The sequence below is a fragment of the Protopterus annectens genome, chromosome 15.part0 (genome assembly GCF_019279795.1).
Source record: "Protopterus annectens isolate FY-2018-M chromosome 15.part0, PAN1.0, whole genome shotgun sequence".
In the NCBI taxonomy this organism is placed as follows: domain Eukaryota; kingdom Metazoa; phylum Chordata; order Ceratodontiformes; family Protopteridae; genus Protopterus; species Protopterus annectens.
The window spans coordinates 9,056,565-9,079,877 of NC_056749.1; the positions used below are offsets into that span (position 1 = coordinate 9,056,565).

The 23,313-nt window shown below is 47.4% G+C and overlaps 1 protein-coding gene across 1 annotated transcript in view; it reads left to right on the forward strand.

The window, feature by feature from the left end:
• BRME1 (break repair meiotic recombinase recruitment factor 1) overlaps positions 1-23,313 on the forward strand; it is a 907,620-nt gene that overhangs the window by 503,251 nt on the left and 381,056 nt on the right. The window contains exon 5 of the mRNA XM_044057727.1: positions 3,158-4,747. Coding sequence (XP_043913662.1) covers positions 3,158-4,747 — 1,590 coding nt within the window. The remainder of the gene's footprint in view (positions 1-3,157; positions 4,748-23,313) is intronic.

Below are 23,313 nucleotides of genomic sequence, written 5' to 3' on the forward strand. Positions count from 1 at the left end.
GCCCTAGTCACCTTAAATACCAGATCTCATTTGCTGCCATAGCATTTGGAAATAGATCGTGAACTCTGTAATAAGCCCTTAAAATTATTATAATTAGTATACCTTTATTGTTTTCCTCCCTTTAACCTGTTTATATAAAAATTTGTAAACTTATCATTTTACTCTTTAGGGTATTCTCACTTACCATAGCTGGCATTCTGCTCCTTTTCAGTAGATTTTAGGACTCTTCCTTTCCGTTTACCATTCTTAGTAATTTCTGTTTCTTCCCATTATCTTAAAAACATTTTCCTTATTCTTTCATCCTTTCAAGTATTTAAATAAAATGTCAGATAAGCCTTCAGGGTTTAAAAAAATGTGTGGCTGTGTAGCCACTAAGTACCTAATTCAGACACACATTCCAAGTGCATTTACTGTTTAGGACCAACTCATTTGGATTCAGGCTGCAGAATTTGTAATGGATGTAAATCCTGTGCTTTAATTGACTGTAAAATTAACTTATACTTAGGGGCTTGCTGTCTTCAAAACCTCCATCTACGGTTTTTAGGGCTAAAACTCCTAAAAGGTTAAAAAAAAACTAAAAGTTTAAAGAAAAAAGGAGATTCCCTTTCTAAGGAATCTCATAAGACACCGTCTAAATGGACACCAGCTTCTACTTCGGCTGCATCGTCACAGCTGCCCCTGAAACAAGCTAAAAAGTGAGATGCGATGTGATGATCAGACAAATCACCCCAGATCCATTCTCCTCAGTTACTGTCAAAGCCAATTACTTCTTGGATCCCATTGCTTTTTTTTTTTTTTTTTTTTTTGGAGCAGTCTGCCTATCACCACACAGAGCACTCATCCATGGCCTCACCCATTCGGTCTTCCAGGAGCCCATCAAAAGCAGATATGTACAGGATGATGAGGAAATACCTCAGGACAGAGATACAAATGGGAGTTCTTCTGGCTCCAGCCCAATCAGGTCCGGGACCCTTGTTAGTACTACACCTCAGATATTAGCCCCTTCTCCGATCCAACCTGGGGTTTCAGAGCCATCAGATCTAAAAGCCCTGGAGTTGTTTGCCTCGGATCAGCATATGTTGGTATCTTCAACTCTGATGGTGTCTCTGAGTTGCCCAGCCCTGAGTACGTCAGAGCTGGACAGCTATCGGAGCCGTAGCTCTGGTGCTGACTCCGGCATGTTAGATTCAACTCTAAAGTTGTCAGAGCCATTTCTACCCCTCAGAGTTTCAGCACTAGACAGCTCAGCTACAATGCCCTCCTTGAGTAGTTTGTCTGCAGGGTGGTGGGTGTGGACGGTCCATAAGTCTGCCTTGTCAAATCCATTGGTTTCTGTTTCTTCCAGACATTTTGACTTCAGGGTAGTGGAAAGAGACTCCTCTATTCATACGGTTCAGACTTTCCTCAGCTCTGACTCCCAAATCCAATTTGATTTTGCATCCAGGGCCTCAGTCATCCATTCCACCAGGACACCCAGCCCAATCCAGTCTCCAGGCCACCCAACAGGGTATCTTTATCTCTTCTGATACCTCCCTGGAGCACCCCACTGAGGAGGTTCCCTGGGAGAGGAAGTGCAAAAGGAGACAATGACCTTGATGAGGTATAAGGTTCCGCCAGATCGCCAGCCAATGGTGTTTCCTTTGGAGACATCTTAGAATGCCTAAAAGAAAGGGGTAGTTGGTCTCATGTCAACCTTTCCCAACAAGAGTCGGTGTTCCTGGAGGCCTTCTGAACTGGCCTGTCTACCTGCTGAGTGACTTAGCCCGGTGATGAGCTCATAGATTTAGTCGCTCGACAGACTGAGGATAACACTTGGACACTAATGCTAGATATCAGAGTTTCATGGTTTATAGTTAATTTTGCCCAGAATATTAGATGCATGCAAATGCCCCCTTAAGGACATCATGGCTAGTGAATGTCCGTGACTTTATTTTTTAAGTCTTTATGGTTGTATGTAACTGAAACACTTGATGTCCTTAAGGGGTCATTTGCATATATCCCATGGGCCTCTATTACAGTAGGTTTAAGGTATTACACAGTGAAAACTGTAGCTTTTCTGGGCTTTTCTTGCAGTTTTTACTGAACGGTTTGTCTGGGTGACCTTTTTACCTTTTGGTTTGGTTGTTAGTTGGGATGTTCATTGAAACAGATGTCAGTGATATTACATGTTTCTTCAGTGATAGTTAAAATGTCTGGATTGCAAAAGGCGGTCCATGCATATATTTGCCTAATTTTATATCAAAGACTTTGAAGGTGGCACATTTTTAAGCATTTGAGTTGAGTATGTAATAGTGGGTTAGAACTATATTGCATGCATCTTGATTCAGGATGAACATCCCCACATTGTGATAGCATTAATAGAAGATGTGGTTGAAAACAGTATTTCTTGTTATTTCACATACATATATTAGTATTTTGTAAATGTGGAGACATAATTAGAATGTGATGTGTGAGATGGAGAATTACAGTGGTTTTAACATTGTTTTAGTGTGTAGGAAGTAATGCGAGGTAATGATCATGTAACTGATGTGTAACGTGAAAAGGAAGCATCTTCACAGAATGTGTTAGTGATTACAAATAAAGTCAGGAGAGGTAGTGTTACTAACAATGTCACTTTCATAGTATGCTTGATGACGGCGTACTAATAGGTGAGTAGGTATGCAGTGAATTGTTAGGTACAATAGTTTATGCTGAGCACCATTTGAAGTAAGGAAAATTGATGGGTAGTGAAAGTGTTTTAAAGATGATACTTGTGATTAGTAATATGAGTGATTACGTGTATTATTTGTGTATGAGTTGTGCTTACTACATGTGTAGTGGGCTGATATCCGAGTCTATAAAGGTGACACATGCTGACATTTATTTTAAAAACAAAAATATGTAGGCTGTAGGTCTTACAAATATTTGTGGCCTTTCAAACACTTGATTCCATCCTTGAGATCTGAACAGGAAAATCCTCTTGCTACTTTTCACCAATAACAAAGTTTTAAGCTGATTAGGAGTGTGGAAGCCCTTTACTGGTGTAAGTGAATCCAAAATGGAAGCAACTGTTTCTTGTTTCATTATAAAAAAATACTCAATAATAGATTAAATTTGTATAGCAACAGCTTTAAACAGTTTATCTGATTTGTAATATGTACAACTTTTATCTTTGCAGAATTCAAAGTGTGATAAATTAAGAGCAGACATCTGTACTCCTTCTGTTACCAGGACTGTATTTTCCAGCAGTTCATTGCAGATACAGCCATCACAGCCCTGTCTAAAACAGGACAGTAAGGGTTTCAAAGCACAGGAAAATGCCATGCAGTCAGAGTTAGAGTGTAAAGAGGCAGTTTTGTCTCCAGTTGACTATGGAATATTTATAGGCGTGCCACCTTTAGAAGTACAGGTAACTGCTAATTCAGCAGAACAAGAAAAAATCCATACCCAGGAGGAAGTTGTAGATGGCATGCATCTTGGAGAAGCTGTCTTTCGTTTGACAGCACAGCAACAGCACATGTCTCCAGATGTTAGCAGTGGAACCAAGGCTGCTGGTGGGCTGGTCATTTCCATTCATGGTACACTTAGTGAACCATTGGAAGATGTGCCCAGATATATTCAGGCAGTGCCAGTTATGCCTTTGGAGTCTGACAGCTCGACTGCAGAGGACCACCTTTTTGTTTTGAATAGTAGAGGTCACAGTGAAATTGTCCTTGACAGCTCGGAAGTGTCCCTTGAACACTGCAGCACTGTTGAAAGGTCGAGTTTGATTGATAATCAGCAGACTGATAATGCAGCTTGTCTAGAAGGTGAGAGAAATGCAGACATTTCTATGGGGGAAACTGCAGCTAGAAATTGTGACATGTTTGGCAGTGAACAAGTGAATGAAGTGAAAGAACAGAGGGAAAGTGGTTTAGAGCTTCCTCAGAATCCTGATATTTCAGTAAGAGACAGTGATAAAGAGGAGAAGGGAACTACTGCAGACAATCAGCCTTTGTTAGAAGAGGTTGCAGAACAAGGCAGAAAAAGACCTACTGAAAGCTCCAAAGATGTGCTTTCTCTGACTGAAAATCATGCACTTGTTCCTGTTCCAGATCTCGTGACATCTGACTCAAAATCTGAAATGTACCTCTCTGACTCACAGTTAAGAAAGCATTGTCTAGCTATTTCTGAGAAAGAGAAATTGCAAAACACTTCATTTATTTTGGACAACAACATATTTTCTCCGGGACCACTCTTAAATGCTGCAAATGGTTATAATGAAGAAAAAGATGTCCTTTCAGAGCAGGAGGTTGTGGAATTTGGTATCAGTTTTCGTCCTCAAGTTCCAAGCTCTTTAGAGGCTAGTGTCTTAAGTGTGGCTGTCCTGGAAAATAAACAAACAACTGAAGTTTTCAAAACAGTAGAAGGTGGCAGTGATACTGAAATGTTTCGGGGTATGAAGAATAATTATTGTCCTTGTACAAAAAGTTCAACTGAAGACACGCCACAACAGCAGATTAATTACATTCAGAAAGATCTTCCTGTGCATGAGATGAAGGGTCTATCAGACATGTTGAGTGACTTGGACATGAGCAACATCAGCCCTGTGGTTGCGTCTGAAGCAGGTGAATGTGTTCCTAGTCCGAGTGTTGCTGAGGGAGTAGTTTATGTGGAAGAGAATATTTTACCTAAAGACCAAGCCGTTGTTCCTGTTACTTTGTTTTTTCCAGAGAGTAAGTCACAGATTGCTTCAACAGATAGCACTTTCCTCACTCACTTACAAAAGGTAATCCCACTTTGTAAAAGCTAGTAGTCAATAATGTGGTTCAAAATGTTAGTTTTTTTTTTTAAATATGTTTTAGGTAAACCAAAACTAACTGGTAAGTGAGGCTGTGAATTATATTCCACATGCAACACCCATGGTATGTTCTAGCATTTTTTGTCAGCAGTGTTTCCTGAAGCACATTGAGTAGTGCCTTGTACCCAGAACTCCCAACACGTGGGTTTGGTGATTATGATTCATGACATAACACTTGGGTTAAGCAGTGTTATGTCACATGCTGTATTCCAAGGTAGCCTGTATCCACACAGATTTACTGCATGTGATGCCCACTCTGCAGTTCTCTGTAAAGGTCTCAGATCCTAAGTCTAGTGTACAGAATTACGCTAATGCATGGAGCATATAATGGGGGGTATATAACATCAGTGCCAATGTTAAAGAGCCACAGTAATAACAAAATGACAAAATGGAAATGGAAAGTGCCTCTGATTCAAGCCAGTATGGGTTGGTTTATCCTAATCTTACTTTAATGCATTTCTGTTATTGTGAGTTATTGTTTCCATCACATTCTGCTGATTCTGCATATAAATGTTATGTTCATTACACAGTCTTGGATGCATTTCAAAATGTTAATTGTTCTAGTTGCCAACATTTCTGCACCCAGGTTGACTTCCTTATAGTACACTTCATTGCATGCTCTGTGACGAAAACAAAGAGTTGACATGATTTTAGATGTGCTGTTGCCCTAGCTTTCCTTCATTCGGTACTGGTTGGGTTGGAACCGATCCTCGATTCCGACTCTGCTGTTTACAAAAGCTTGAGGTCTTCAAGTAGCTTATGGCTTACACCCTATCCCATGGTACTCTAGGGAATTCCTCAGATCTCCTTTGCCACTAAAACAGATCAGGTGCTTCAGCTGGCTGTGGCTGTTTTTTCGTTAATAGTTTATTTCTTTATATTGAAATAATATTTAATTTCTCTTTGATTTAAAAAGATAGTTAATAATGTAGTTTACCCTTTTTCTTAACATAACGAACTTAGCTGACTGTTCGTTTTCATTGCTGTTTATCTGTGGCTGTCATTTATATTAAGGCCTAATTCTTTTCCTCAACTATCTCGGATTTTGTGTGCGATATAGCTATTCCTTAGGCTCTTTTTTGAGCAGTAGTTTTTGATAGTTAATCTAAATTAGAGGGTTCCTTTAACCCGGTTTTTAGTGTGTGTTGGTAGTTAACTAGTTAACAGCATCTGTTGGGTTGTTTGTTTCTGATAACTTGTTGCAGTTAAACTCTGTATCTGAAGTAGGAACTTCATTTGTCAGCAACCTTTGGGATACGGATCCGATCTCGGATCCGAGCCGGCAACTTCTATCACAGCATAGATCCGAGCTCCTAGCTGCTCCCTTTACCCATAATCCCCTACCAACCCTGACTGACCCCGATCTAGTTTGCCGCTCTTCAAGCAACAGCTAGATTCCAGAGCTCTTAGCCAATTTTGTGAAAAAAGAAACTTTTCTATTTTTTTCTTGTACTCTTTTTGAGCGAGTGTTTGTGTGTGTGTTTAGGTGTTCCCTAGACCTAATTTTACTCTTTTTAGCTTGAATTAGCTTAATTTTTTATCTTTTATTTCTCCTCCCTGCCCTTGCTGGTCGCAGTGTGTGTGTGTGTAGTGTGTAGGGGCCTAGCGGGTGTGTTTTCTTTTAGTTATGTCGGAGGCCCCTAAAGCCATTTTTTCGAAATGCACCGAGTGTGGTCACAAGCTTTCACCGGCTGATGGCCACACTTGGTGCGTTAGGTGCCTTGGTGTTGAACACCTCTCCTCGGGTTGATGATTTGCGCTGCGTTCAACCCCAGGGCACTTAAGGATCGGAGGTCGAAGCTGGTTCTGGCGCGCCTTTTGTCCCCAGACCCGGCTCCGGCCTCCGGTACTTCTGTGACCGCTACCCAGTCCTCGGTAGCGGCCACTCTTGCCCCCCTCCCTCCATCCGGGACTCAACCTCTCACTGTGGCTTCGGAGGTGAGGGAGGCCAGGAAAGAGAAGCGGAGGGAGAAGCACCTTAAGCGGCGGGCCGAAGACTCCTCCTCGGCCCCGCCTGCCAAGCGGGTTTCTCGCTCCAGGGTTTCTGGTTCGCCTCCTCCTCGGATCCGATCCCCTTGCTTTTCACCAGGACCCGAGGAGGAGGTGACGCGGTCCCCGTCGAGGTCATCGAGGCAGCACTCCAGGCCTGCCTCGGTGGCCTCCTCGAGGTCCACCTTCAGTATGTCAGATGCGGACATGGACTGGATGATGAGGAGGTTCATCCAGGCCCAGATGCAGATGGGAGTGCTCTTGCCTCCCCCCTCCTCTCCGGGGGGGAGCTTGACCCCCTTTTTTTGCTCCTATCGCTCCTTCTCTGACCCGCCTTCCGGGTTCGGAGCTGTCTGAGCCGAGCCACGTTGGATCCGGTGGTGGGTCGGAGCCGACATTGCTAGGCACTTCGGCTCCGATGATTCCCTCGAGTTTGTCGGATCCGACCTCTCGGAGCCTTGGGCCGAGCTTCGGATCTGAGGGACTCGGTGTGCTTTCAGCCCCGTCCCGGTCGGAGCGCGCGGGTCCTTCGGATCCGATAGTCTGGACTCTGGGTCTGATCCCCGCCTCGGATCCGAGTGGGAGTCGGATCTCGGATCCATCAGAGAGCGGCTCCCCCTCGGCTTTCACGGTGGTGGAGAGGGTACTGTTGAGTGCATCCAGGCCCCCAGTCCTGGCTTCGGCTCCCCCCTGCACTCCCTCTCAGCTGGTCCTGGCTCCCCTCACCCGGCCTTCGGGGCAGCCTGCTTCAGCTCCTCTAGGTGTTCCATTGGAACAGGATATTGCTGGTGAGGACTCCTCGGACAGCCCCCCCCCCGAGGAGGTTCCTCGCAAGTCGAAGTGTAAGAGGAGTCACGTGGACTCCCCTGAGTCCCTCAATGAAGATACGGACTTGGATGAAGGGGAAGGCTCCCCAAGGTCACCCCCTGAGGATGTCTCCTTTGGAGACATCATGGAAATGCTCAGAATCAGGGTGGGTGGTCTGCCCCCAATGCTTCCTCTGACGAGTCCGTATTCCTAGAGGCGTTCGAGGCAGGGCCATCTACCTCTTGGGTGTCCCCTCTCCCCGACCCCTTGGTGGATCTTATAGCCACTAGGGCTTGGAGGGAGCCGGACACTGTAGAGCCTGTTCCCAAGCGCCCGGACAAAATCTTGAGCCCTCCGTCAGAGAGAACCCACTGGAGCAGAGGTCCCCCTGTGGATGCCATGTTGGTGGCGGCAGCCACCAAGAGAGAGTTGGCTCAGGAGAGCCCCACGGTTCACCCGCCGAGCAAGGAGTCTCGCGCGATGGACCGCCTTGGGAAGCGGGCCTTCAGTTCAGCGACCTTCTCCATGAGGGCCCTGAACTATATGGAACACATCATTCAGCTACAGCTGGATCTAATCAAAGAATACGCTGCCCCCCCCCCCCAGGGTCCATGTCGGAAGGGGACAAGCAACTGTATTCCTCCCGAATGTCTACCTTACATTCTGTTTCCAACACCTCTATGCGGCTTTTGTCTTATGCCACTGAGGGAGCCACTAGAGCAGGCGGAGTCGGGCTGGTCATGAGGAGGCAAGCCTGGCTCCGACATTGTGACTTCTCGGAACCCTTTAAGGTGTCATTTGTGAATGCCCCTTTTGATGGTTCTGCATTGTTTGGCAAAACCGTTCGTGACACCCTTGTCCAGAGCGAGAAAGACAGGAAGATGTTGTCTGCCGTCGGAGTCCGCTTCTCTGCTCCCCAGAGGTCCTTTGCCAAGAACCAAAAGGGTCAGAAGAAGATGTGGTTTCGGAAATCGCATCAATCCCAGTCTGCTCCGGACAACCAGTCCTCTCGTGGCAGAGGAGGACAGGGAGGACGCCGCCCTAGAGACAGAGGGGGTCCCAGGAATTTTGGGACCAGAGAACCCTTCTCTGAGAGGCCCACGCAGTACCCCTGAGGGGTTACCCGGCTGCTCCACTCTGGAGGCAGTCGGGGGACGTTTTTCAAGGCACCTAGCAATGTGGGAGTCCATAACAATGGATCGCTGGGTGCTTTGTGTTATATCCAGAGGCTACCAAATTCCCTTTCTTGTAACCCCCAGAATCAGAAGCCTCCCCGATGTACCACCCAGTCAGAGGGAAGCGGCTGCTGCAGAAATTCAGCAGCTCATACAAAAAAAGAGCCATCCAGCCCGTCCCTCCAGATCAGCTCGGATCAGGGTTTTACTCCAGGTTTTTTCTGGTGCCAAAAAAGATGGGAGACGCGAGGCCCATTCTCGACCTCTCTCTCTTGAACCTGGCAGTACCAAAAGTAAAGTTCCGGATGGTCACACTGCAATCTATTCTCCCACTACTGCGGGAGAATGACTGGATGTGCACAATAGACCTCAAGGACGCGTACTATCATATTCTCGTAGACAGACGCTCCATGTGGTTTCTCCAGTTCCGGCTGGGAGCCAGCCATTTCCAGTTCAGAGCCCTTCCCTTCGGTCTCAACTCAGCCCCCAGGGTGTTCACCAAGGTCTTGGCAGCGATAGCGGCCCACCTGAGACTCCAGGGAATTCAGGTCTTTCCGTACCTGGACGACTGGCTCCTTACCGCCTCAACAAGACATCTTCTTTGCTCATGCAGGGATTATTTCCTCAACCTGGCTCCACTCTTAGGGTTGACCATTTCATAGGGGTGAGGTTGGACTCCAGACTGATGCTTGCTTTCTTGACTCCAGATCGGCTTCAGAACCTGAGGTTGCACGTGCAGGCCATCCTTCAACTTCAAGCTCCTTCAGCGGTATTGGTCCTGAGGGCTCTAGGGTCCATGGTGGCAGATATTCCGCTGCTACCATTGGCCCGGCTGAATATGAGGGTCATACAGTGGACCCTCCAGGTACAGTGGTCCCTATCTCGCAATCCCCTGTCTCATCCCATTCCCCTAAGCAGGGTTTGCAAAAGGTTGCTCATGTGGTGGCTCCAGTCCTCCAATCTCCACACGGGATGCCCCTTCTCGCTGCCTCCGCCAGTCGCCACAGTGACCACGGACGCTTCTCGCCAGGGGTGGGGGGGCACTATTCGGGCAGAACAGTCCAAGGCACGTGGAACGACATAGAGACCTCATTGCATATCAACATCCTGGAGATGAGGGCGGTGCTTTTGACGTTGCAAGAACTTCACAACCCTCTTCCGGTGGGGACAATTGCAGTACAGACGGACAACATGTCAGTCATCTGGTACATCAACGAACAGGGGGGAACCAGGTCTTACCCTCTCTGCCGAGAGGCCATGAGAGTGTGGGAATGGGCGATATCCACCAACCACTTTCTCATCACAACGCACATTCCGGGACAGTCCAACATTTTAGCGGACAGGCTCAGTCGTACTATCCTGACTCCTTACGAGTGGTCTCTCAATCCTCTAGTGGCAGAGCAAGTATTTGCCCGATGGGGGCGACCATGTTGCGATCTTTTTGCCTCTCCCTCAAATACCAAATGCAACGATTACTTCGCTCTGATCCCCCCTCCCGGGAAGTCCCCGAGAGACTCTCTAGTTCATGCTTGGCCTCCCGGTCTGCTTTATGCTTACCCGCCTCTGCCCCTGATGTTGAAACTGTTGCAGAAAGCCAGTCAGTTGGGGAGCAAGATGATCCTCATTGCCCCACTCTGGCCTTGTCAGACGTGATTCCCTTACCTATGGTCTCACCTGATTCATCCGCCCTGGATGCTGGATCCCCTCCCAGATCTCATTTCACACCCCCTTGGTCTTCCGACTCCGAACCTAGCCAACCTAAAGCTGACGGCTTGGTTGCTCCAGTTCCACTCCTGATAAGGACTCCCGGAATCTCATCACCAGTCAAAGCCATCCTAGTAGCAGCTCAAAAGCCCTCCACCAGAAGGGTCTATCGGAGTAAATGGAAACGTTTTTCCATTTGGGCAGAGCACCGTCATTTAGATCCCTTTACGGCGCCGGTAGCGTCAGTTCTAGATTTTCTAACTTCTCTCTTTCACCAGGGGGCTAGTTCTTCCACGGTCAAGGTGCAACTTGCAGCAATTTCACAGGCCAATCAGCTTAGTTTCTGCTACTCCTTTCTCTCTTTCCACTTAAAAAAAAAAAAAATATCTGCTTTTACTGTATTTGTGTTTCTTCTTACTTTATTTTGCTTTTGCATCATCTTAAAAGTACTCAATTATATTTATTACTGCTTGGTGTAACTCATTCTAAGCCTTTTACTTTAAGCACTTGGGCTTCAGACCAGTTGTTTTACAGTAAGAAGGTTTGTGGTCTGCACTGTAGTGGCAGAACAGGTAGCTTACATCCTTCTAAGTTGGGAACTGTTGATTGAGGGCTCAGTGTCTGTTATTCTAAAAGGGTATTAATTCTGGTTTAAGCACTTGGGCTTCAGGCCAGTTATTTTACATTAAGAGGGTTCGTGGTCTGCACTCTTGTGGGAGGAGAGGCTGGACTCTGCCCTTCTGAGCTGGGAATTTCTGGTTAAAGGCTTCTAGTGCCTGCATATTTGAACTGCTTCTTACTGAAATTGGTACACCTTGTTTGCTGTAGCATAGACTAGATCCAGGCCTGCTGAATCTAGCTTTGTTTGTATGCTTGTTGTTTGTTTGCTTGTTATTTCCCTGAAACGCTAATTCCACCTAAAACACGGCTTTTCAGCGCTTCTGTGGATCCCTAGTGATATCTGCATTGCTTACTGTACTTATTTCCTTGTTTCACTTGAAAGAAAGTTACTGTTTGTCGTTTTTGCATTTAAGTTACATGTAACACATTGCATTTAAGTTACCTGGCACTTGCTCACTAAAGCAATTATATAAGTCAGCACTAAAAAATTAAAAGCACTACACCCTCACAAACTCCCCTTGAGTACTTTGTTTCCCATTGGCCCTTTTTTTCAATTATAAAGGAATTCCCAATACTATTCTAGCATGTCCAAAGGTCAGTTGTCAATCTCCTCTCCGGTCAAGCTGGTGAATCTGGCAATCTTGAGGCAGTGTTACAACTGCCTCATGTACACAGACAACCCTCTCCTCCTCCCAACAAATTCCAACACATGTGAGAGATGCAACCATATAGCCAAATTGGAGGCTAAGCTCTCTCAACTCAGTACTGGCGTAATCAGTCAGGAGGAGAAGGAAACCACACTCACTACAATTCCAGTCTCACATAGACCTACCACGACAGCAAACCAAACACATAAACACACAAAAACGTACTCTGAGGCTCTAAATAAAAATCTGCCTAAGCAGCAGAGACCTCCAAAGCAGACACCCAAGCAACCGCTACCCCAAAACAAAACATGTGCAACACATAGCTCACAAAGCCAGTGTGCCAAACAGTCACAGCCCTTAAGGCTAAACAACACACCTGATACACTTGTAATAGGTGAATCTATCGTCAGGCACACTGACGTCCCGCTCACCAGGCTGAACAAGGAGAAGGTCACGGTGAGCTGCTTGTCAGGCGCTAGGATCCGCCATATAACACAAGCACTCAGGTCACTCCAAGGCAAGTACAAATATGACTCAGTCATTGTCCATGCTGGTGTGAATGACCTGAGACGTACCTGCCTTGACTACATGAAAAGAGACATAGAGGAGCTCTCTTAGCATGTAGCCCAGGCCGGTATGACCCTGACCTTGAGTAGCATTTTACCCTCACCAAGAATGATGCCACAATATGAAGACAAGATGATCAATTTCAACAATTGGCTTAAGTATTGGTGTCATTCAAAGTGGATCTAATGCCTGTCAGCCTGGGATGACATGCTCGACAAGCCACGATGCTTCGCTAGGGACGGCTTGCACCTGTCAACCCTGGGCTTTCAGATATTGGCAAATGCTCTTGCTACCCCCATAGTGCCTTTTTTAGGCAAGGCTCAAAAGACAAACCCACCTCCATAGGTATCACAAGGGATAAGAAACTAAGAGTAATGCTACTCAACGCCAGAAGTCTAAACCTCAAGATGCATGCACTCAAAACTCTCCTTAGCATGGAGAACATTGATATCTGTGCAGTAACAGAAACCTAGTTCAAGGTTCCCGAGAGCACCCCAGCACTACCAGGTTATACCTCATACCATGCTTTTCGGCCCCAAAACTTGGACCGAACCACAAAAGGATGGGGAGTATCAATATTTGTCAAAGATACCCATACCTCCAGGTTGGTGGCACAGCACGAAGCATCAGAGACTGTCCATGTGCAACTAACAGTGTGTAAAACTGCCTTCCAGTTTACAGCCTGCTACAGACCACCCTCCCAAACCCAGGAACCCCACTCGGCCTTCTTGAGAACACTGGAAAATATGTAGGTCTCTCCAAACACCATTATATTGGGCGACTTCAACTACCCAAACATAGACTGGGAGCATTACTCTAGCTCCAACACCCTAGCCCAAAGGTTCCTAGAATTTATAAACTCAAATGCTATGGAACAACTTGTTACCACTCCCACAAGAGGGGAAAACATACTGGACCTGATCATCACCAACATGGGGCCTCTATTCTCCAGATCAGAAGTGTATCCCTCACTGGTAAGATCAGAGCATAAACTAATCTCACTGGATATTCACATCCCGACCCCACCCCCTGCCCAGAAAACCACAGTGAAAAACTTCTCTAAAGCAAATTTCACACTCCTCAAAACCGAGGTGGAATCATTCAAAGCCCCCGGGCCTGTGGAAAATACAGCCCAGACCGCAGAACCTTTTATAAACGCATTCTGTGAACACCTTCAGGAATGCATGGATCATGCAATCCCAGATAAAACCAAGACCCAATCTTCCAAAGGCAGGTGTCCTGTCTGGTGGACCCCAGCCATAAACAAACTATACAATAGAAGGAGGAAGCTACTACATGATAGAGCAAAATCCCAAAAAGGGAAGGCATCTCTGATCAGTATTAGCAAAAAACTACGGGCACTCATAAAATTGTCTAAGGCCAGCTTTGAGAGAAAAATTGCACAGGACACTAAGGATAATCACAAGGCTTTCTTTAGTTATGTTAGGAACCTGGGTGGGAATTCCCAGATATGCTCAGAATTAGTCCAAAATGACAAAAAATACACCGAACCCACAGACATTGCCAACATCCTAGCTGACAGGTTCAGCGCAAACTTCTCCCCCCCCCCCACCAAAAAGGCAAATATCCATCCCAGCAGAGTGCTGCCTCCCTCACATCTCAGATGCTCAGGTAAGAGCTGCCCTCTCCAAAGCAAAAAACACAGCATCAATGGGACCAGACGGTGTCCTGGGCTGCATCCTACATGAACTCCAAGAAGAGCTAAACCCAAACCTAAAGCTACTGTTCACTCTCAGCCTTACTACAGGATATGTACCCAAAGAGTGGCGTACAGCAACAGTGGTCCCTCTCCACAAAGGTGGTGCCTCAACGGATCCTGGAAACTATCGCCCCATAAGCCTGACTAGTTTGGTCTGCAAAGCTATGGAAAGGATCATCATGGACCTCATAAATAAAGATATTGGGGACCTACAGACACTGGATCCTACCCAGTTCGGCTTTGTTAAGGGCAGATCCTGCCTCTTAAACTTGGTTGCTTTCTTTGAAACAGTCACCAAGGCCATTGACGAGGGGAAGGTGGACCACCCAGCCTACCTGGACCTCGCAAAAGCCTTCGATACAATACCCCACTCGGGCATTATAGATAAGCTTACTAGCTTAAATATAAACCCCTATGTCACTAGATGGGTTGCAAACTGACTCAAGGACAGAACCCACATGGTTAGAATTGCTGGAGCCATGTCAGACACCAAACAAGTTACAAGTGGTGCCCCACAAGGCTCAGTCCTGGGACCTCTCTTGTTCAGTATATATTTCTCGGAGGTACAGGCCAACACGGAAGGACTGTGACTGACCAAGTTCGCAGATGACTGCAAACTGGGCGCCATAATCGACTCTCCAGCCGACACAAGCATCCTTCAAAAGGGCCTCATAGAAACAGACAACTGGTGCCAGAGCCATGGCCTCAAGCTAAACGCCAAAAAGTGTATGATCATCCCCTTTGGCAAAAACAAAAGTGCCCACAAATTACCACACAAGTGGTAATACATTAAGTACAGAATAAGTAATTAGGGACCTGGGGACCCAAGTTGATAGCAGTCTCTCATTTGACAACCACGTGGCCAAAGTGGTTAGAAAAACATTTTATATAGCCCACCTAATCATGAAGGGATTCACATCTAAATCAGGGGAGGTCATCGTGCCTTTTTACTCATCCCTCATCAGGCCCATAATTGAGTACAATGCCCCTTTTGGGATGTACCTTACCAGACACCTGCAGCAACTGGAAAGACCCCAAAAGTACCTCACCAAGAGGATCAAAGGGCTTAAACAGATGCCATATGCTGCCCGGTTAAAGAAACTCCAGCTCTACTCAGTGGCATACCGCCTGCTCAGAGGCGATCTGTGCCTGACGTATAAAGCCATGTCCAACCCGGAATTAATGGACATGCTGCACCTCAGAAAATCCAAATCCCATCGAGCTACGTGCTCGAGAGACTTTAACCTCAGCACTGAAATAAATAGGACATGCTGGAAGGACAGATTCATAACCCAGAGGCTCCCTTCACTCTGGAATAAAATCCCAGTCCAGGTTAGGCAGAGTCCCTCATTGACTCTCTTCAAGAGGAATCTTGATGAGTGGATGGGAGATCATAGGTTTATCCCGGGTATCACTTCTGTGTCACTGTTAGACAGAGGCACAGTATACTAACCTCAAAAAAGGGCATAGCAAAATTCATTTAAAATGGGTGGTGAAAGCCAAACATACTCTGGCTAGGCTTATAAATGCCCTAGGGCAGATAGCCTAGTATGAACCTATGAACCTATTAAGTAGAGTGCTGGATTAGCTGTTTGTTTTTTCTTGCTATCCAACGTTTAACATAAACCGAGTGCGCTGTGCGTTTTATATTCATATATATATATATATATATATATATATTTGTCTCTGTGTGTGTGTGTGTGTATGTACATATACATGGGTTCACTATGAAATTTCGAAATCCCAAAATCTCGAATTTCAGAATATCGAGTTCAGAATCCCGAGATCTTGGAATCTCGAAATTGTGAAACCCCCCCCCCCCCAAAACACCACCCAACACACTAAAACATGTGTATGCAGGGGGGCAAGATCCCCTGCACCCCCCCACATCCCCCCGCAACTAAAATATACCAACTCCGTGATCGCACTACAGCGAGGACAAGAGAAATCTCCCAGTCCGTGCTGTATGCCGATCTCCGTTCAGGATTTAGAAGTTTTGAAACTTCGAACATATGATCTTCGATCATATGAAATTCAAAGTTTTGAGCTTCGAAATTCTGAACACTGAACGGAACTCACATCATATATATATATATATATATATATATATATATATATATATATGTATGTGTATATATATATATATATATATATATATATATATATATATATATATATATTTTTTTCCTTCCCCTTTGTGACTGGTTTAAAAGAAAAGAAAAGGGGATTGTGTTTTCTAGTGCTCTTTACCCTGCACGTTAGCTCGTTTGAGTTAGAGAGCTGCTTAGCCTGTTTTTAGAGGGCTTTATCCATTTGTTTTTTCCCTATATTAATATATTTTTGTGGTGTTGAGCTGTGCTTACCTTTTATAGTGTGGTATTGAGCTGTGCTTACCTTTTATAGTGTGGTGTTGAGTGCTGCAATATTTCTAAATATGTTTAAACAATCAAAAGATACCAAACCATCGCGGTTTAAAAAGTGCACTAAGCGCACAAAAAATGTCTATAAAAGATGGTCATACAGTGTGTGTGTGTGTGTGTGTGTGTGTGTGTGTGTGTGTGTGTGTGTGTGTGTGTATATACTGTCTTGGAGCAGTACATTTGCAAGAATCTTGCTCTATTTGTCACTCATTCAGTTCCAGGGTTCTTCTTGATAGAAATAACAAGCTGATTCTTAAAGGATTATCGAAAACTTATTTTTCTGATTCCCTAGGAGAAGGTCAAAGCCCAAAAGAACAGATCTCTTCCCCTTCTCATAAATTTTATTATGTATTTATTTATTTATTGACACTTGTTAACCGGGAAAGCCCACAGGGCTTGAGAACCATTTTCAGTGGAGGCCCGGGGAGAAAAGCTCCAAGTTACATGAAAATCATTACATGAATTTGTAAGGAAACAGTTACTTATAAACCAAGTGAAATAATACAGAAACCTAACTAAACAGCACATATGTTGTAAAAAGACACAGTAACAATTGAACATTAACATGTAGAAAAATTATACAGTTAGACATATTTAACAATACAGCTCAATTTTTTTTTTTTGGGGGGGTAGGAAAATGGAAAAGGTAACTGTAACTGGAAGGTAGAATTAGAAAGTTAAACCTAAAGGTAGGATAGATGTTGTTAGAATCTTATAGCTAGGTGGTGGGAATATGTAGATTATAGGTGGTATTTATTTAATGGTAGTATGAAACATAGAAAGTGACAGAGAAGAGAAAATGTGTTAAGATAATTGCATAGATATGTAGGCTGGGATACTAAAGATTAGGGATAATTCATATGGTGTAACAGTATGATATATACATAAGTATATATCTGGAGTAGGGACTTCATTTGTCTGCAACTTGTGGGTCTTGGATCCGATATCGGATCTAGGCCGGCAACTATTTATACAGCTATGGATCCGAGCTCCTAGCTCCTCCCCTCACCCATAATCCCTTGCCAACCCCAAATGACCTCAGATCTAGTTTGCCGCTCTGAAGTGTGTCAGCTGGATTGCAAGCTCCTGGCGATTTCTTATAGATAAGTGAATTTTCACAGTCTCTTTTTTTCCTAGTTAATCAGTGTGAGTGTGCTAGGTTTTCTTTAGCCTGTTAACTTTGACATTTTTAGTTTTTTACCCGCCCCTCGCTGGTCATTAGTGTGTGCTTGTGTGTGATTGCATTTGGGGCCTAGTGTGTCTGTGTAGCCTTAGTTTAGGTATGGCAGAGGCCCCTAAGCCTATTTTTTCTAAATGCACCGAGTGTGGCCATAAGCTCTGTCCGGCAGATGGCCACACTCGGTGTGTTCGTGCCTTGGGGTTGAACACCTGTCCTCGGGCTGTACCATTTGTGCAGCGTTCAACCCCAGGGCACTGAAAGAGCAGAGGTCGAAGCTGATCTTGGCGCGACTTTTGCCCCCAGATTCGGCTTCGGCCTCCGCTCCTCCCGTGGCACCTCCTCAGCCTGTGGTGGTAGCCACTCCTGCCCCCATTCCCCCGGCCGGGATTCAAACTCCCACTAAAGCGCCGGAGGACAGGGAGGCCAGGAGGGAGAAACGGAGGGAGAAGCACCACAAGGAGGCCGAGGCCTCGCGCCCCAGCTAAGCGGGCTTCTCCCTCCACGGCTTCCAGGTCTCCTCCTCCTCGGCTCCGATCTCCTTGCTTCTCCCCGGGACCTGAGGAGGAGGAGACCTGATCTCCGTCGAGGTCATCAAGGCAGCATTCCAGGCCTGCCTCGGTGGCCTCTTCGAGATCAACCTACAGCCTGTCTGATGCAGACTTGGACCGGATGATGAGGAGGTTCATCCAGGCCCAGCTGCAGATGGGAGTGCTCTTGCCACCCCCCCCCCTTCGGGTGAGAGCTTGACACCTATCTTTGTTCCGATTGCTCCTTCTCCGACCCACTTCCCGGGTTCGGAGCACTCAGAGCCGGGCAGCGTTGGAGCCGGGGGTGGGTCGGCGCCGACAGTACTGAGTACTTCGGATCCGACCCTGCCCTCGTGTCTGTCGGTTCCATTGTTGGATCCGACCTCTCGGAGCCGTGGGGCAAGCTTCGGATCCGAGGGATTCAGTGTGCCTTCGGCTCCGTCCAGGTCAGAGCACACTGGTCCCTCGGATTCGACGGTCTCGGCGCAGGTTCCGATCCCTTTATCGGATCCGAGGGGGAGTCGACTTTCAGAGCCCAGGGAGAGCGGCTCCCCCTCTGCCTTTGATGCAGTGGAGAGGGCTCTTTCGAGAGCATCCGGACCCCCAGCCCTTGTCTCGGCTCCACCTTGCACTCCCTCTCTGCTGGGTCAGGCTCCCATCACCCGGCCACAGGGACAGCCTGCTTCGATGTCCCAGGTTGTTCCCTTGGAACAGGATGTTGCTGGTGAGACCTCCTCGGACAGCCCCCTCCCGAGGATGTGCCACGCAAGCACAAGTGTAAGAGGAGGCACGTGGACTCCCCCGAGTCCTTAACAGAGGACACGGACTTGGATGAAGGGGAAGGCTCCCCAAGGTCACCCCCTGAGGATGTCTCCTTTGGAGACATCATGGAAATGCTCAGGATCGGGGGGGTGGTCTGCCCCCAAGGCTTCCTCCGACGAGTCCGTGTTCCTGGAGGCATTCGAAGCAGGCCCGTCTACCTCTTGGGTGTCCCCTCCGGCCGACCCCCTGGTGGACCTTATTACCACCAGGGCGTGGAAGGAGCCGGACACTGTGGAGCCAGTCCCTAAATGCCCATATAGGATTTTGAGCCCCCCCCGCAGACCGGTCCCACTGGAGCAAGGGTCCCCCCGTAGATGCCATGTTGACGGCGGCAGCCACTAAGAGGGAACTAGCTCAGGAGAGCCCCTCGGTCCATCCACCGAGCAAGGAGTCCTGCTCGATGGATCGCCTTGGGAAGCGGGTATTTAGTTCAACGACCTTCTCAGTAAGGTCCCTGAACTACATGGCACATGTCATCAGGATGCAGAGAGATCTTATTAAAGAATACGCTGCTTCCCCCCCAGAGTCCATGTTGGCGGAGGACAAGCAGTTGTACTCCACTCGTATGGCCACTCTTAGATCTATTTCCAACACCTCTATGCGGCTGTTGTCCCACGCCACTGAGGGAGCCGCTAGAGCTAGCAGAGCGGGCCTAGTTATGAGACGCCAGGCCTGACTCCGACATTGCGACTTCGCGGAGCCCTTTAAGGCGTTCTTTGCGAATGCCCCCTTTGATGGTTCTGCCTTGTTTGGCAAGACCATTCGCGAGACACTTGTCCAGAGCGAGAAGGACGGGAAGACGTTGTCTGCAGTCGGAGTCAGCTTCTCTGCTCCCCAAAGGTCCTTCTCCAAAAACCAAAAGGGATAGAAGAAGATGTGGTTCCGGAAATCGCAACATTCCCAACCTGCTCCAGACAACCAGTCCTTCCGTGGCAGAGGAGGACAGGGAGGACGCCGCCCTAGAGGCAGAGGGGCTCAGAGAAATTTTGGGTCCAGAGAATCCTTCTCTGATCAGCCCACGCAACAGCCCTGAAGGGTTGCCCGACTGCTCCACTCTGGAGGCAGTCAGGGGGCGCTTCTCGAGGCACCTGGTGGCATGGGAGTCCATCACGTCAGACCGCTGGGTGCTTCGTATCATATCCAGAGGTTACAAAATCCCAATGCAACATGTCCCCAGACTCAGAAACCTCCCCGATGTACCACCCGCTCAGAGGGAGGCTGCAGCCGCAGAAATCCAGCAGCTGCTAGAGAAAAGAGCCATCCAACCCGTCCCCCCAGACCAGCTCAGATTAGGGTTTTACTCCAGGTTCTTTCTGGTGCCAAAAAAGACGGGGGACTTTAGACCAATTCTAGACCTTTCCCTCCTGAACCTGTCGGTAACCAAGGAAAAATTCCGAATGGTCACTCTTCAATCCATCCTCCCCCTCTTGCGGGAGAACGACTGGATGTGCTCAATAGACCTCAAGGATGCGTACTACCACATTTTAATGGACAGACGATCCAGGAGGTTTCTCCGCTTCCGGCTGGGAGCCAGCCACTATCAGTTCAGGGTCGTTCCCTTTGGCCTCACCACAGCCCCCAGGGTGTTCACCAAAGTTTTAGCAGTGATAGCGGCCCACCTGAGACTCCAGGGAATGCAGATCTTCCCGTACCTGGACGACTGGCTCCTAACCACCCCAACAAGGCATCTACTCTGCTCAGCCAGAGATTTTTTTCTTTGCCTAGCCCCCCAGTTAGGCATTACGATCAATACGGACAAATCCTCCCTTGCTCCAACACAAGTGATAGACTTCATAGGGGCCAGATTAGATATGAGAAGTCTGCGAGCCTACCTCACTCTGGAACGGCTACAGAATCTGAGTTTACATGTGCGGGCCATCCTCCAGTCAGAAACTCCACCCGCGGAATTGGTCCTGAGGGCACTGGGCTCTATGGCAGCAGCAATTACACTCCTTCCATGCGCTCGCCTAAACATGAGGGTACTACAGTGGACCCTTCAAGTACAATGGTCCTTTCAGCTTCTTCCTCTCAATCACCCTATCTCTATCAGCAAGGCTTGCAGGAGGGCCCTGTTATGGTGGCTTCATTCTCCAGACCTCCATACAGGTTGCCCCTTCTGCGCTCCACCTCCTCTCGTCACGGTGACCATGGACGCTTCTCGCCTCAGGTGGGGGGGGGGGGCATTGCTCAGGCAGAACAGTCCAAGGCACATGGAACGACACAGAGACCTCCCTGCATATCAGTGTTCTGGAGATGAGGGCAGTGCTGTTGGCGTTGCAAGCACTTCACAACCTTCTTCCCGTAGGAACTATTGTGATACAGACGGACAACATGTCATTTGTCTGGTATATCAACAAAGAGGGGGGAACCAGGTCTTACCCTCTCTGCCAAGAAGCCATGAGAATGTGGGAATGGACGATCTCCGCCAACCGCTTTCTGATCGCAATGCACATTCCAGGTCGGTCCAACATTCTGGTGGACAAACTCAGCCGCACTATCCCTTCCCCTTATGAGTGGTCTCTCAATTTCCGAGTAGCGAAGCAGATTTTTGTAAAATGGGGGCAACCCTGCTGTGATCTTTTTGCCTCTCCCTCAAATACGAAATGCGACAACTTCTTCGCCCTGATTCCCCCACCAGGGGAATCCCCGAGAGACGCTCTAGTGCATGCTTGGCCGCCCGGTCTCCTTTATGCCTATCCTCCTCTACCCCTGATGCTAAAGATGTTGCAGAAAGCCTCCCGGTTGGGGAGCAAAATGATCCTCATTGCCCATTCTGGCCTCGACAAACTTGGTTCCCTTACCTGTGGTCTCACTTGGTGAATCCTCCCCGGATTCTGGATCCCAGCCCGGATCTGATCTCCCACCCATCAGGCTTACCGACCCCGAATCTGGACAGCCTGAAGCTGACAGCTTGGCTGCTCCAGTTCCACTCTTAATGAGGACTCCCGGTATCTCTTCACCAGTCAAAGCCATCTTGGTGGCAGCGCATAAACCTTCCACCAGGAAGATTTACCGCAGTAAATGGAAGCGCTTCTCCATCTGGGCGGAACACCATAATCTGGACCCCTTCACTGCTCTGCTAATGTCCATTTTGGACTTCCTTACCGGACTTTTTCAGCAAGGGGCTAGCTGTTCGACAGTCAGGGTACAATTGGCAGCCATCTCCCATTACCACGTAGGACACGAGACAGGTCCTTTGATGTCAGCTAAATTATGTAAAACCTTCCTCAAGGGTACTTTTCTGCTCAGGCCCCCGATCAAAGAAGCCATACCCCCTTGGGACCTATCTCTAGTTCTTCAAGCCTTGACTGCATCACCCTTTGAACCAGCTGCCTCGGCTGATCTTAAATACCTGTCTTGCGAAAAGAGTTTCGGAACTTCAAGCTCTTTACGTAAAACCTCCGTACTTGGTTTTTCATCAGGATAGAGTGTACCTCAGGACCAATCCGTCCTTTCTATCTAAGGTGGCCTCAGAAACCAATATCAATCAGTCCATTAATCTTCCTGTTTTCTTCCCTAATTATCAAAATAAAGGAAAATACAAGCTGCACTCGTTAGATGTGCACAGGCAGCTGCGTTTCTGTATTCATAGGACTGCTGGTCACAGACAATCTGATCAGTTGTTCGTTTCCTTTGCCAAATTCAATTTGGGTAAAGCCGTTTCGAAGGTCACCTTATCACACTGGATTTCCCAATGTATCCTTCTAGCTTATGAGTCTTTTGGGAGGCCCGCACCTCAAAAGGTTCTTGCACATTCCACTCGCTCCATATCTACTTCTACTGCATTCAGATCTAGAATCCCCTTGGATGATATTTGCTCAGCAGCCACTTGGGCCTCATCTCATACCTTTATTAACCACTACAATCTGGACGTCATCTCCAGAGGGAGAGCATCCTTTGGCTGCACAGTGCTCCGGAACATCCTTCCATGATGGCCGCCCAAGATTCAGGTAGCTGGGGACTCTGTCCCACAGGTTGCAGACAAATGAAGTCCCTACTGCAAATTAAGAAGTTATGTACTCACCATAATGTTCCATCTGAGTAGGTGGCTTCATTTGTCTGCAACCATCCCCCCCTCCTTCCCGCTGGCCTTCAGAAGAGTTAGATGTTGATATTTCTCCTGCCTTTTCCTGTTGGAATACCCTTTCAGGTATATAGGAGGGCAAACTTGATCTGAGGTCATTTGGGGTTGGCAAGGGATTATGGGTGAGGGGAGGAGCTAGGAGCTCGGATCCATAGCTGTATAAATAGTTGCCGGCTCGGATCCGATATTGGATCCAAGACCCACATGTTGCAGACAAATGAAACCACGTAC